Raw genomic sequence first — 16,488 nt, 5'->3', positions numbered from 1 at the left:
TTAATTTTCACACACACACACGCACACACGCACAAACACACACTCACACCCAGGGGCAATGTAGAGAAGCCAATGTTAACCTAACATGCATTTTGAGATTGTGAGAGAAAGCCGCAGTATCAGGAGAACATGCACTGAGGGGTTCAAACCCTCTGCTAACCACTGCACCACCATGCCGCCCTCTTAAGTTAGATCTGGATTTTTTTTTACCTTTCTTCTTCTTCTTCCTCTTCTTCTTCTTCTTATACTCTGACATTTAACATTTACAGAACAAGTGTAAAATTCAGATCAGGTTCCCAGTCAGTGACATTGTTTTGACAACTGGTAACAACAACTGGTAAAATGTCACAAAGGTGTTACAATGCCCTCTCCTGACAAAAACTGTTTACTGCAGGATGAAGTCCACACAAACATGATTTCTCATTAAAGGCATCTACATCAACACAAATGTAAAAAAAATGTATGCATAAATAAACCATTAATAGATGACTATGCACATAGTGACTATGCACTATGCAATAATAACAAGGGAAAGGACCAACAGACAATATTCTTCTTTTTTTATTTCTTGGTATCACAGCAATATTTACAAAGAAGAAAGAATCAAGAATCAAGAATGAAGAATCTTTATTGTCATTATGCAAGGCACAATGAAATTTTGTACAGCAGCTCTTTGGCACAAATAGTAACATAAAAGGCATATTTAAAATCTATCTAAATAAGTATAAAATAGAATAAAATATAAAATAAAATAGGGATAAAGAATATGGTGAACAGTGCAACAATATATAAAGTGACTGGTATGAATATGGATATATGGGTCAGAGTACAGCTTATTTCTGACTTATTTCTGACTAAAGTGCAGTGCAGCATGAGTGTCTTTTTGCAGGCGTCTAGTGATCAGCCTTTGGATTGGTGGAGGGTGGATGTGTGAGGAGATGGGGTGATGGATTTCACAGTTCTGGGGAAAAAGCTGTGTCTTAGCCTATTGGTGTGGGTTCTGATGTTCCTGTACCTCTTGCCAGAGGGAGAGGTACAAACAGTTTGTGACCTGGGTGGGTGGGGTCTGCAGCTATACGACTGGCCCTCCTTTGAACCCGGCTGTCGTATATAGAGTCCAGTTGTGGAAGAGGACTCCCCACGATCCCCTGTGCTGTTTTCACCACCCGGGCCAAGTCCTTCCTGTCTTGTGCAGTGCAGCTCCCGTACCACACTGTTGCACTCAAACAGAGGATGCTCTCTATTGTGGCTCTGTAGAAGTTTGTCAGGAGCTGAGGGGAGAGTCTAGACCTTTTGAGCTTCCTGAGGAAGAAGAGCCTTTGTTGAGCCTTCTTCACCAGGTGGGAGGTGTGCATGGACCAAGTGAGGTCAGATGTGATGTGGATGCCCAGGAACTTGATGTTGTCCACCCGCTCCACCTCCTCCCCATGGATGAGGAGAGGGGTGTGTTCCATCCTCCTGGATCTCCTAAAGTCCACAATGACCTCCTTGGTCTTGCTGGTGTTCAGGACAAGGTTGTTGTCTGCACACCATCCTGTCAGGTGCTGGATCTCCTCTCTGTAGTGAGTCTCATCATTGTCCGATATGAGACCCACTACGGTGGTGTCGTCTGCAAACTTTACGACTATGTTGGTGGAATGAATGGCGGTACAGTCGTGTGTAAACAGGGTGAAAAGGGCTGGGCTGAGCACACACCCCTGCGGTGTGCCTGTGCTCAGGATCAGTGTGGATGATGTGGTGTTGCCAATTCTCACCACTTGAGGCCTGTTGGTGAGAAAGTCCCTGATCCAGTAGCACAAGAGGCCAGGCAGTCCCAGGTTGTGAAGTTTCAGAGTCAGCTTGTCCGGGATCACAGTGTTGAAAGCTGAACTGAAATCCACGAACAACATCCTGACGTAGGTGTTGGGGTGCTCCAGGTGAGTGAGGGCTGTGTGCAGTGCTAGAGAGACCGCATCCTCTGTTGATCGGTTCTCTCTGTAGGCGAACTGATGTCTGTCCAGAGTAGCAGGGATGGTGTCTTTGATGTGACTTAAGACGATCCTCTCAAAGCACTTCATGATTACCGGTGTCAGAGCGACTGGGCGGTAGTCGTTGAGGCTGGTGACGGCAGATTTTTTCGGCACAGGCACAATGATGGAGGACTTAAGGCATGCAGGAACTGAAGCTAACTGCAGGGACAAGTTGAAAATGTCCAGAAAAACACCAGCTAGCTGATGTGCACACAGCTTCAGGACCCGACCTGACACCTTATCTGGTCCTGCAGCTTTGTTGGTGTTAGTCCTCTTCAGGGTGGAGCTCACCTGGTGATACTGCAGGACGAGAGGCTGGGACTGCTCCTCTAGCTGTGGGAGATGAACAGTCTCTCTGCTGCCAGGAGTGTCAAAGCGTGCAAAGAACGTATTTAAGGTGTCAGGCAGAGCGGGATCGTGGCTGATCTGCTGGTTGCTGTTCTTGTAGTCTGTTATGGTCCTGATGCCTCTCCACATTTCCCGTGGGTTGTTGTTGGAGAAGTGCTCCTCAACTAAAAGTATTAGTTCTATATCATCAAAGATATAAAGATAGAGACTCCAAGATAAGAGACTCTTGTGCTAGCTGTGCTGCAGTCTGTACTGTCACATTTCAGTTCACATCACAAAACATTTCTCCTTTACAATAAAATTATCCTGATCCTTTCACTGATTCTCACTCTCCAGCACAGGTAGATCTACTTATTCTTACATTGTAGTCTCTGCAGGTATTAGTCGCCAGGGTTGCTCAGGCTGCTGCTGACAGGATTTTCAGAATAAAACAATACTTGACATTAACACACAAATCATTTGGACAAGCTGAGGCTAAGTTACATTAGAAATACAGTTCATGTCTTAACGACCCACATGCAGTAAGAACTGTCTGCTCCTGATCCACTCATGGAAAAGGGAAGGGAGATTTTTTTTTCTGTTTTTCCTTTGGTAATGAACAAGGATGTCCCGACAAGAAACAGCAGAGTCAGTCATGAGAAAAGTAGAAAGAATGTCACCTGAGGACCTATAATGTTTTATACCTATAATATAAAATGACCTATAGTCAATACAGCAGCATTCAATAGCATGTAAGACTGCTCATTAACAAATACAGCACATAGATGTGTGTGTTACACAATGAAAAACATACATTTGATTTTCAAGTCAGGTGCATGCCACATGTGTACAGCTGGAGCTAGATCCGGTATCGGGAACAGAAACCAGAAAAAGTTCAGCATTTTTGCTGAAAAATGCTTAATACGTGATACAAACACATACCTGGTGAAACTGTTTTTCCTTTGATAGTGAACAAAGATGTCCCAACGGTAAACAGAGTTAGTCACGAGAAAGGTAGAAAGAATGTCACCTGATGACCTATAATGTTTTATACCTATAATATAAAATGACATAGAATAAGTCAATACAGCAGCATTCAATAGCATGTAAGACGGCTCAGTAACAAATACAGCTGAAATGAGACGGAAAAACTCTGACTTGAAGTCAATCACAAAAAGACACTGTAGCTGACAACAATGTTTACTTTGCCATTCATGTCCCAGACACTCATATTTACAAAATATAGCTTCTGTTTGTAGCTCAAGCAGTGAGCTAATATTAGATCTCACACCATTAATTTACTTGGTGCCTGTTTGCAAGGGCTTTCCTCTCAGACACCCATCTAAATTTTTCAATGTTTTACTGACAACACTAAAACCTTAAAATACAGCATCTCACTCTTTGTCAGTTAAGTTCTAGCCTTATTTCCAACACCGAGGCCTGAGGGGTTCAGGATAAGATTTTTGTTTCTAATCTACTTCTGCTTTATCTCACAGTACATTTTGCATTTCCTTGCAACATTTTGCATTAACCAACAATGTAGTTTGCATTTCCTCTGATCCACAGAAAAAATCTGAGCTGTGGTGACCACAGTGTGAGTGGCTTGCTCAGGTGCATGCAACGTGTACAGCTGGAGCTAGATAGCATCGGCACAGAAACCAGAAAAAGTTCTGCATTTTTGCTGAAAGATGCTTAGCATGTAATACAAACACAAACCTGGTGAAACTGTTTTTCCTTTGATAGTGAACAAAGATCTCCCAACGATAAACAGCAGAGTCAGTCACGAGAAAGGTAGAAAGAATGTCATACACATAGATGTGTGTCTCACACAATGAAAAGCATACATTTGATTTTCAAAGATCTGTTATTGAGTTACTGATAGAGAATTGCAGTGGCATCTATTCAACAAATAAAGCAGGTGTGGCAAAGTCACCAGAAGGCGTCATCAACACAGCACTGTTGAAAAGTCAGACTTGTGGTTTATCATCATTTAACTTAACAGATTCTTTAATACACCTGTGCAGCACATTTTGACTTGAAACTTACCTGTTTGATTCCACACCAACCACAATAATAAATGTCAACAGACAACAAACAATTGCTGCTCAATTGGAACCTGATTATGTTTTTTTAATATGCCTGAAAACACAGTGACATTATAGTGACATTAACATTAATCCCAGCCTGAAAAGGCAACATCAGGTGCTGACCTATAATTAGTCAAAAAAATGCCAGTACAGCAGCATTCAATAGCATGTAAGACAGCTCAGTAACAAATACAGCTCAAATGAGACGGAAAAACTCTGACTTGAAGTCAATCACAAAAAGAGCTGACAACAATGTTTACTTTGCCATTCATGTTCCAGACACTCATATTTACAAAATATAGCTTCTGTTTGTAGCTCAAGCAGTGAGCTAATATTAGATCTCACACCTTTAATTTACTTGGTACCTGTTTGCAAGGGCTTTCCTCTCAGACACCCATCTAAATTTTTCAGTGTTTTACTGACAACACTAAAACCTTAAAATACAGCACCTCACTGTTTGTCAGTTAAGTTCTAGCCTTATTTTCAACACTGAGGCCTGAGGGGTCAGGATTGGATATTTGTTTCTGATCTACTTCTGCTTTATCTCACAGTACATTTTGTATTACCTTGCAATGTTTTGCATTAAGCAATAATGTAGTTTGCATTCCCTCTGATCCACAGAGGTACTCTGAGCTGTGGTGACCACAGTGTGAGTGGCTTGGTCAGGTGCATGCATATGTAATACAAACATATCCTGGTGAAACTGTTTTTCCTTTGATAGTGATCAAAGATGTCCCTGTTCTACACTGAATTACTCCCCGGGCAGGACCCCCTCCGAGCGAACCCCCCACCCCACCCCCAACCTTAACCTCTAAGCCACGAACAGCCATGTTTTATTATAACAATATTTATATTATAACAATCTACAACTCTAACATTGCCAAGACAATTTAGAAATTAAAGTTATCAGAATTTAAATAAATATACTCTATATACAAAAAAGTGGCAAAAATATAAACAATCACACATAACAACAGCATGGAATAACAATAATATAAAATAAAAACAATATAAGTTTATAATTTTAAAATAATAAAAAATAAAAGAATAATATACAAAGACAAACAACCACCACGGTTCGCCCGTGCCAAAAACTGCCACTGCATGCAGTGGTTGTTTGTAATGAACTGGCATGGTTGTAATGAAGCTACTGTATTGCTGAACTCCTTCCTTCATTGCTCCTTTATGTAGTATCTGCAGAGCGGCTTCCAAAAACCAGCAGTGAATTGTAACTGAACTGTACCAACACACTTTTTGATAAAGCATGTAGTTAGCTCTGGCTCAGGCTTTGCTTGAACCATGTACTAGTTAAGCTGCTATAGGCTTAGACTGCTGGGGGACTTCCCATCATGCACCGAGCTCCTCTTTCTCTCTATCTGTTCTCATTCATATCCCATTAATACATGTAACTAACTCAACTTCTTCCCTTTCCTGTAGTTTTGTGCTTTCTTTCCTCTCTTTTCTTCTGCTGTCGCTCTCTGCAGGTTCATCTGCCCTCTGAGCTGTAGAGTCTGGATCTGCTGCTGTGGATCTACTGCCCCCATTACTAGCCTCATTAGTTATTATTATTCCTACTATTAGTCTGACCATCATTAGTTCTTTTATTCTCTCATTACTTTTAATCTTGCTGTCTTCATGAAACCTGCATTGTCCCAAGTTCTCTTTCCTCCCCTCTTGCCCTCCCCCCCCCCCCCCCCCTCCCCCCTTCTAACTCTCTCTATCTCCCTCTCTGCCTCTGCCTCTCTCTCTCAACCCAACCAGTTGAGGCAGACTGAGTCAGATTCTGTTCAATGTTTCTACTTGTTAAAAGGGAGTTTTTCCTTGCTGCCAAGTGCTGGCTCTTCTGTTATCCACTTCAACACCTACGGATTATTTAAATTGTTGCAGTGCTGATCAAGTGGAGTATCACCATCCAGGAAAACTAATCTGCAGTACTTTTACCTGTTCATCATGATGAAGCTGATCCTTTCTTTGATTCTCATCTGGGCGCTCTCCAGCGCAGGTAAGTCCACTGGAGCAGGTTGTGGGATAAAAGACTGTAACCTGATGGATGTAAAGGAGTTGATGAAAAGAGGAAGAGGGTCAACAGATTTCAGTGTAAATCAGGACAGCGTCATCATTGTTACGTTAGATGGTGTGAAAGTTGTGAACCTTCTGTCTTCTTTTGTGGGCATCAAACCAGTGGGAAGCGTGAGGTGCTGGGATCGAACATCGAAAACACACAGTGGTTCCCAGACCAGCCATTGTTGAAACATACAACAAGATCATGGGAGGTGTTGACCTCCTCGATATGCTGTCTGCACTTTACAAGTTCAGATTCAAATCCTGAAGATGGTATATACATTTGGTGGCACACTGTCAGCACTGTCACAGTGCACCACAAGGCAAAATAAGTTGTTGTTGTTAAAGAGTTCAAAATGCATTTATCAGCTTTTGTTTTTGCTTTTTTTTTCTAAAATAGACATTGTTGTGGTCTGCTAATTTGTAGCAAAGGCCCAATGTGTCAAATACGATACAAAAAACATATTTGTTAAATGGTTATCAAATAATTGGGGGGGGGTAAATAGTTATAGTTAAATTTAAAAAATAGTTAAATTTAAAAAATAAAAAGAAATTTCAGTCAGTTATTTCTTACAGGGTTAAGAAAATAACTGACAGGCTTCACAGGGTTAAATCATTTTTAACCATCACAATGAACATGTTCTAAAATCCCTTTGACTCTCAAATCCCTATAACCCTGAAGACCTCACACATTAAATTTGACATTTGTGTTGTGATCAAGATTTCACTGACTGTTTTTCTCCCTATTGCAGCTGGAGCACTTCAGTGTCAAACTTGCACAAATGAGCAGTGTTCAAGCACAGTACCAGTTACATGTTCCTCAGAGACAATGTGTATAACAGCTTCTCTTCAAGGTAGTCTTTTCTTCATGTCTTCTATTACTTTTCCGTGAAACACATGTATTGCAAAGTTGTGTGTTCTTTCCATCAACATTAATGAACTCCACTTTGACTCTGCAGGCACTTCATATAGCAATCAAGAACGGAGAGTCTTCTTCAAACAGTGTGCACCGTCCTCAGTGTGTCCAGCCACAAACTCCCGGACATTTTCATTCAACATCGGTTCTTCTATATTTATAAATTATCTGTGCTGCAACACAGATAACTGCAACTCAGAAACTCTGACTTGTAAGTACAGATGGACGAGTATATTTATTTAAGATGAGCAAAGGTAAACAAGGAAAGAATACTGGCATCTGTCCCCTGACGTGTTCTGTTTTCATTTAATAATAAATATTCTTTGCTTTTTCAGTCCTTACTGATCAGTCCGATAACAGCCTGCAGTGTTTCACTTGTGACCCTGTCACCTCTCAGTGCAACACTATATTACAGTGTAAAGGACTGGAGGACCGCTGCTTTCAAGCCAGTGGTGAGTTGTCATGTTATTTAGTTTATCAAAGATCGTCTTCATATTGGTTTTTCTACCTTCAAGCATTTGCACAAATTCCTGCTTGTGAGATCTGGAAAATCAACCAGTGGACAAAAGTAATGAAATACATTTATCAAGTATTAAACATTTTATGACAGATTATCTTGACAGATATTATGACAGCTCTGTCATAGTGATGCAATTAGGACTGTAGCTTTCCATTGACAAAGCAGTTAATTGACTAATCATTGCAGCTCTCAATCATATAAAATATACAATGTATAACAGAACTCTGTGACAGTGACCATTCTGCATGAGGAACAGGTTACTGGTAGTGTTGTCACTATGGATACATTTTTCTGATTGTATCTGTAAAACTTGTAAAACTGATTTTTACTTGTAATACAGTATTTTAACATTGTGGTCTCAGTAGACTGAAAAGCCTTGTTTTACTGGTTCTATCTGGTCAGATATAACCACACCCAACACTGGTGTCACCACGTCCTGGTGAACACTTGTACGTCTCTGCAGGGAGATGAGAAATTAAACCAGTGGATGTCACCAAAAACAAGCATTTCTGCTTCCATCCTGTAAACAGAGATTCTCATTATCTGTCCTGCTCACATGAGACTTTCCCTGTGACCCTCTCTGCACATTTTCAGAGTTATATAGTAACTCAGTTATTTTTCATCTACAGTGACGAATGAATTCACTGGAAGCACTTCTCCAATCTCTGGCTGTATATCTGGTAAGCAGTGTGGAGTTGTTGCTGACCCATTTGTGAAACTATTTCTGGGCAAAGTCAGCAGTGAACTCAGCTGTTGTGAAACCAGTTTGTGCACTAATTTCACAACAACTGTCAACCCAACACCAACCACCACATCAGCAACACAATCTGCCACAACTACATCATCCGCCAGTGATGTCTGTTGTATGAGACTGGGTGTGATCCATCTACTGCCTGGGCTTCTTATCTATACTCTCTATTAAAATACAGAAAAATGCAGCACAGAAGCACCTGTGAAGCCATCAGAAGGACTCTGAACGGACTTTTAGAAGCCTGGACTTGGGTTTATAGCTGATTGCCATCTTTGGTGGGAAGTTACAGGGGCTAGAAAATCAGAATTTAGGAAAAAGGGGATGGAGTCTTTGTGAAGCTGAGGTGGGATAAGAAGACACCAATGCAATATGCATCCAATAATGACAAGTGCATTTTTACAATTCAGTGATAGGGAGGAAGAGAAAAGTCATCGCTCCCTCGTGCCCCTCTGTATTATGAAACAGTGTTGGTTCACTGAAAAAAATGTTTTGTTGAATTTACTCAATTTTAATATTTAAAGTGGTTGCACGCAATACATTCATCTAAATCTAGACATATTTTTTAATTTGACTGTACTAGTAATTTCAAATAAATTATATAAGCAGTTTCAGCACAAAAATTCTGAGTATTTGTTACTCTGATTTCCTTAGTAATTCTAAATAAACCCATGTTTAATTTACTTACATTTATTATATTGTGGTTACCTAATTTGTTCTTTTGCTTTAAATTAAATTAAATTGTTTTATTTTACTGTCACAGGGAGACCTCGTGCACTAAAGTAAGGCACATGTGCTACACACTCTTTCTCAGGCAGATTTTATCAGAATGTTGATCCTGGTGTGAAGTGCTGGTGGTGATGTGTGTGATATGAACATTTGGAGGAGGGGGTGAAGGAGAGAAGACACATTGTGATTGTGTATTTGGTTTACTGAATTTAACTTGTGTTCACCTGTCTCCTTTGTTGCACTTCTTCCTCTGTGAGACCAGGAACAGCCAAACCTGAGCTGGAGTGGTCCATTTGGTTATATAGAGGGGTTCACAGGGGAAGAAACCAAGTGTGGTAGAGTGGGAGGGGTGTTTTGTTTTTTGTGGTGAAATGACCTGTATAAGTATCTTGTTTAAAAAGAAATATGTGCTTTCAAAGTAAGTTTAACTGAACTTCTATTTGAGAATTTCGTATTTAACTGTAAGCGTGCTGGAAGAGATAATTGATATCAATTTCTTGAGAAGGTGCAGTCCACCAGTATAAAAGTGAGGAGGCTGTGGTTAATGATGGCTGATCGAGGCTTTGTTGAAGCTTCGACACCTGATTCAAAAAAATGGTTCATTACCCGAGGCATCAATGAGACAGTGCTCGAGTAGGACATCAAGTGGTCAATAAAATGTAGTGCAATCAAGATGTGTCATTTATTGGTTCATGGATTGTTTGGGATTTGATTCGGCATACACATTCTTGTTCGACTACACTTACATGTTTGTATGGTTTCAAGCTGACACAATAAAATACAAATATAAAATATATATATTAAATACATAGGCTATATTATTTGACAAGTCCGATTGTTGTTGGAAACAGCAATATACTTGGTCTGATATTTTGTGTTATGAATCGTAAGCTATCCTAAAACAAGTCTAAAGGATCCATAGCTTAAAAGATGTTGAATACTGGGTGTTCAGTCTCCAGATGGCAAATGTGATCTCATTCCAAATGTCTAATTCATGAGCTAAATAACACACAGCTCTGATGGGAATTGAACCCACGCTACATTGTTGCAAGACAACTAAACCAATGATAGGGTTTCGATACCGAATGAAGCAGTGAAGTGGTTCACATGTCATAAATCACGTGATTTTTCCTAACCAAAACACACATGTCTGACTCTTGTCTGAGTCTTACTATCATGGAGCTAGATAAATAGTACTTTTCTGTTTGACGGCACCAGACGATAATGTGGTTTCAAGTGGATTAATAATAATAATGATAATAGGAGACCATGTTTGTTATTTGGCATGGCTGAATGTAACCCTATATAATATTCACTTATATTTTGTGTTATGAAACATTGAAATGGTGCTGTTACATTCATGAGATGTGCTCTACAAATACGAACTGATGTAATTTTCACATGGCACTGGTGAAAATACAGATTATGTCATGGTATGTTTTGGGCTTCATTGGCAAAGAGGTTTATGTGTACGTGGGTAAAGAGGGTGTGCTTGAAACAGGGCAGTTTGCTCAAAGAACAGGGCAGTGGGTGTGCTTGTGTACAGTAACTGTTCATGAGTTTTTAATTAAGAAATAACAGTTTATCTACAGTTTTTGGACTTAATCGGTTTCTTCTTTAACTATTTCCCCAGCCTTGATAAAAAAAACCTGTAGGACTATATATCTATATAACTCTCTATCTATATCTATCTATCTATCTATCTAATTTATATATTATATATCTATTGCTCTATCTACACTGATTCTCCAAAAATATGTTATCAACACTACTGCTACTACTAACACCTAACAACCACAACAAACCAACCTACTCTGCAAAGAAACATTCAAATGACCGCCACTATATAGAGCTATCCTATCCCTGAACACACTCGATCCCGCCACGTGATTCAGATGACAAACCAAACCAATTAGGCGATTTGTATGACAAACCGCTGCTTTGGAATGAATGGTGAGTCTTTATATTATGTAGTTAAATACAGATCATCTACAAATCTGATCTACTACCTCAGAGAATTTGAATCCATTACATTTCAGAGGCAAATGTTTAATTTTTTATTGCACAACATTCACAGTGTATGACAGCTGTAGTGACTTATTGTTACTTCACATTAATAATCTAATTAGGCCTGTAACTACTGATGACTTTCTCAGTTCAGATAGCTCATAACAATTCATCTTTTGTGGAACCAAGAGCCCCAAAAAACCCCCCAAAAACATCCATCCATTTTCTATACCGCCTATCCTCTCACGCTGTCAGGGTGGGGGGCTGGAGCCAATCCCACAAAAACAGGCGACTTCAGGTGGCAGGCGGGTTACATTGTTGCCAATTAACCTAATGGAATGTGGGAGGAAGCCGGAGTAGCTGGATGGAACCAATGCAAGCTTGTGGGAGAGCATACAAACTGCACATGGTGTGCTGTTGCTGTGAGGCGACAAGAAACGTTTCCCTCTGTTGATTATCAGCTGTCGCTAATTAAGATTAATTTCCTAAGTAATATTATGACAGAAGGAGCTTGTGTAGAGTCAGATGTATTGGGCTACACTTATTTTCATGTGTCAAATGAATTTTAATCAACATTTAGGTAAATACAAGTATCAGATCAGACAAGGTATTGGAAGATCCCCAATAGTAAATGGAATTAGGGCCAAAAATCTTAATCAGAATAGTTAATTTCTTTTCATGAATGACTTTAACTTGTGATGGAATCTTTGTAAAGTGGGGCACTGCTATTTTTATTAGAGTGAATGTTTTGAATACTCCTTCCTGAAATGAGCGAATTAACAAAAAATATCATTTGCATCATAAAACCTTTATCTTTCTTATCTAGTGACGATTGGGTCCACCTCTTCTCTGGTCTTTGGCTGTGCATCTGCAAACCTGTGTTCAGCTGCCTCCAACCCATCCAGCATACCTATCTTACAAAGTGTAGGTAACATCACCCGTGGGCCAACCTGTTGTGCGACCAATTTGTGCAACACTATCGCAGCAACGATTGGCAGTGATGCCTGCTGTATCAGACTGGGTGTGATCCCTCTGCTGCTCACACTCCTTGCCTTTACCTTCTATTAGAACAGAAAGTAAAAATGGACAAAGCACCTTTGAAGCCATCAGGACTCTGAACGGACCTTCAGAAGCCTGAACTTGGGTTTACTGCTCACTGCCATCTTTAGTGGGAAGTTACAGGGGTTAGAAAATCCAAATTTAGGATAAAGTCTGGGTGAAGCTGAGGTGGGATAAGAAGACACCAATGCAACAGATACACATAGAGGAACACATAACAGATGCAAAACAATCTTTTTTTCACAGTGTGAATTTACTTGGTTTATTTTCCCTAAGGATTTTCTCTCAAACCTCTGTGTATTTCAAATACACAGACAGTTGAATGCTGTAACACTGATCAATAGTTTAAGTTCCTGTAAATCCTACAAATATTCAATGAAAAAAATAAAAACAATGGTAATACAAATGTCTTAAATTAAAGGGAAAAGGGAAAACTGTCCTCATAATAAAGTCAAAAATGAATTTTCTGTATTTCTTTCATATTTCAAGTTGAACTTAAGATATATCCATCCATCCATTTTCTATACCGCTTGATCTGTCAGGGTCACAGGGGAGCTGGAGCCTATCCCAGCTGACAATGGGCAAGAGGCAGGGTACACCCTGGACTGGTTGCCATTCAATCACACTACTGACACACAAAGACAAACAACCACACACACACACACACACACACACACACACACACACACACACACACCCAGGGGCAATGTAGAGTAGCCAATTAACCTAACATGCATTTTGGAATTGTGAGAGAAAGCCGCAGTACCAGGAGAAAACACACCGAAAACCCTCTTGCTGTGAGGCAACAGTGCTAACCAGTGCACCACCATGCCCTCTTAAGTTATATCTGGATTTTTTTTTTACCTTTCTTCTTCTTCTACTCTGATATTTAAACATTTACAGCACAGGTGTAAAATTCAGATCAGGCTCCCAGTCAGTGACATTGTTTCGACAACTGATGACAACAACTGGTAACATGTCACAAAGGTGTTACAGTGCCCTCTCCTGACAAAAACTGTTTACTGCAGGATGAAGTCCACACAAATACGATTTCTCATTGAAGGCATCTACATCAACACAAAAAAATGTATGTATTCTGTCCTGGCTGACAGATAGCTAACAAATAAAAAGACCCAGTAGATTTTCCTTATTGCTTTACTGACTCTTCTTATGTCTTTTGTAAAACTGAAAGACAAATAGATACACAACATGTCACAAAATAATTATTATTACATATTACAGTTCACACCAGAACACATAATGAGGCTAAACAATAAAGTAAATTAGCCATAATGGCCTAACTAGCTTCTTGCTTGCGCTTAGCTTAGCGATTTGCATGTTTTCTTAAACTTAAAATAAACATCTCAAACACTACCTCAGACAGACCCCGGTACAACAAACAAACAAACAAACAAAATGCATCCACTCATACTGTCGGTTCCACTCCAAGGCTTGACAACCAACTTTGTGGTGGAGCACTTGAACATCGCCACACACACCAGAGTCCGGCAGAAAAGCTGCAGCACTCAGGAAACACCACTAGGTGGAGCTCAACCCCACACAACACAACGTAACTTTATTGAAACACTGACAAAGTCAGAACAGTATGCAAAAATAAACCATTAATAGATTGCTATGCACATAGTGACTATGAAAAAGCAATATTCTTCTTTTTTATTATTTGGTATCACAGGAATATTTACAAAGAAGAAAGTATTAGTTCTATATCATCAAAGATGTAAAGATAGAGACTCCAAGATAAGAGACTCTTGTGTTAGCTGTGCTGCAGTCTGTACTGTCACATTTCAGTTCACATCACAAAACATTTCTCCTTTACAATAAAATTATCCTGATCCTTTCACTGATTCTCACTCTCCAGCACAGGTAGATCTACTTATTCTTACACTATAGTCTCTGCAGGTATTAGTCGCCTGAGTTGCTCAGGCTGCTGCTGACAGGATTTTCAGAATAAAACAATACTTGACATCAACACACAAATCATTTGGACAAGCTGTGGCTAAGTTACATTAGAAATACAGTTCATGTCTTAACGACCCACATGCAGTAAGAACTGTCTACTGTTGATCCACTCATGGAAAAGGGAGGGGAGATTTTTTTTCCATTGGTAATGAACAAGGGTGTCCCGACAAGAAACAGCAGAGTCAGTCATGAGAAAAGTAGAAAGAATGTCACACACATAGATGTGTGTGTTACATAATGAAAAACATACATTTGACTTTCAAGTCAGGTGCATGTCACATGTGTACAGTTGGCGCTAGATAGTATTGGTGCAGAAACGAGAAAAAGTTCTGCATTTTTGTGGAAAAATGCTTAATACGTGATACAAACATACCTGGTGAAACTGTTTTTCCTTTGATAGTGAACAAAGATGTCCCAATGGCAAACAGCAGAGTCAGTCATGAGAAAGGTAGAAAGAACACACATAGATGTGTGTCCCACAATATGAAAAGCATACATTTGATTTTCAAAGATCTGTTATTGAGCAGTGGCGGTTTTTGGCACAGACGAACCGGGCAGCCACCCGGGGCGGCATCACATGGGGGGCAGCACAACCACGTGGGAAAAAAAAAAAATCTGCGCCGCTAAGCGGCCATGTCTCAGGAATGGCTCACTGGCCTTGCTGTCACCAGTATCAATCACTCAATATGGGAGCAGATTTCATATGATGACATTATTGATGATTTTGCATCAAGGAAGGCCAGAAAGGTCAGGTTTTAGTTTTAGTTTTTGTTTGCTGCTCTTAGTGCAATAGTGTTAGAATTAGATTTCCGTTAGTGTGTTTTCATTTGTGTGATGAAGGATTTGTGCTATTCAGAATATTTATTCTATAATTTATTTGTATATTATTCTTTTATTTTTTATTTTAAAATAATAAAACTATATTGTTTTTATTTTATATTATTGTTATTCTCTGCTGTTGTTATGTGTGATTGTGTATATTTTTTGCCACTTTTATGTATGTAGAGTATATTTATTTAATACTTTAAGTTCTAAATTGTGTTAGCAATGTTGGAGTTAGAGATTGTTATAATATAAATACTGTTGTAATAAAACATGGCTGTTCGTCACTGATAGAGAGTCACAGTGGCATCTATTCAACAACAAAAGCAGGTGTGGCAATGTCACCAGAAGGCGTCATCAACATACCACTGTTGAAAAGTCAGACTTGTGGTTTACCATCATTTAGCTTAACAGATTCTTTAATACACCTGTGCAGCACATTTCGTGCATTGAAACTTATGCGTCTGTTTGATTCTACACCAACCACAATAATAAATCAAAATCACTGATAAATGTCAAAAGACAACAAAGAATTGCTGCTCAATCGGAGCCTGGTTATGTTTTTTTTTTAATACGTCTGAAAACACTGTGACATTATAGTGACATTAACATTAATCCCAGCCTGAAAAGGCAACATTAGGTGCTGACATATAATTACTCAAATAAATGTCAGTACCACAGCATTTAATAGCATGTAAGACGGCTCAGTAACAAATACAGCTGAAATGAGACGGAAAAACTCTGACCTGAAGTCAATCACAAAAAGACACTGTAGCTGACAACAACGTTTACTTTGCCATTCATGTTCCACACTCTCATATTTACAAAATATGACTTCTGTTTGTAGCTCAAACAGTGAGTTAATATTAGATCTCACACCATTAATTTACTTGGTACCTGTTTGCAAGGGCTTTCCTCTCAGACACCCATCTAAATTTTTCAGTGTTTTACTGACAACACTAAAACCTTAAAATACAGCATCTCACTCTTTGTCAGTTAAGTTCTAGCCTTATTTTCAACACTGAGGCCTGAGGGGTCAGGATTGGATATTTGTTTCTGATCTACTTCTGCTTTATCTCACAGTACATTTTACATTTCCATGCAATGTTTTGCATTAACCAACAATGTGGTTTGCATTCCCTCTGATCCACAGATGAAATCTGAGCTGTGGTGACCACAGTGTGAGTGGCTTGCTCAGGTGCATGCCACATATGTACAGGCGG

General features: G+C 39.5%; 1 protein-coding gene across 1 annotated transcript; it reads left to right on the top strand.

Annotated features, from left to right (window-relative positions):
- Positions 1 to 6,189: 6,189 nt before the first annotated feature.
- LOC121182849 (urokinase plasminogen activator surface receptor-like) lies at positions 6,190 to 12,481 on the top strand. The gene is made up of 7 exons (XM_041039476.1): positions 6,190 to 6,425; positions 7,237 to 7,338; positions 7,444 to 7,611; positions 7,736 to 7,852; positions 8,550 to 8,830; positions 11,314 to 11,350; positions 12,231 to 12,481. Exons 1-7 carry the CDS (start codon positions 6,374 to 6,376, stop codon positions 12,470 to 12,472), a joined length of 999 nt encoding a protein of 332 aa, XP_040895410.1. The 5' UTR covers positions 6,190 to 6,373; the 3' UTR covers positions 12,473 to 12,481.
- The last annotated feature ends 4,007 nt before the right edge of the window (positions 12,482 to 16,488 follow it).

Source organism: Toxotes jaculatrix, chromosome 6 (assembly GCF_017976425.1).
Source record: "Toxotes jaculatrix isolate fToxJac2 chromosome 6, fToxJac2.pri, whole genome shotgun sequence".
In the NCBI taxonomy this organism is placed as follows: Eukaryota; Metazoa; Chordata; class Actinopteri; family Toxotidae; genus Toxotes; species Toxotes jaculatrix.
This window is presented reverse-complemented; position numbering and strand designations above follow the sequence as displayed.

Coding starts and splice junctions, on each gene's coding strand:
- LOC121182849 (XM_041039476.1), top strand. CDS start 6,374: ATGATGAAGCTGATCCTTTCTTTGATTCTCATCTGGGCGCTCTCCAGC. Junction 6,426..7,236: donor CTGGGCGCTCTCCAGCGCAG/GTAAGTCCACTG, acceptor TCCCTATTGCAG/CTGGAGCACTTCAGTGTCAA. Junction 7,853..8,549: donor CCGCTGCTTTCAAGCCAGTG/GTGAGTTGTCAT, acceptor TTTCATCTACAG/TGACGAATGAATTCACTGGA.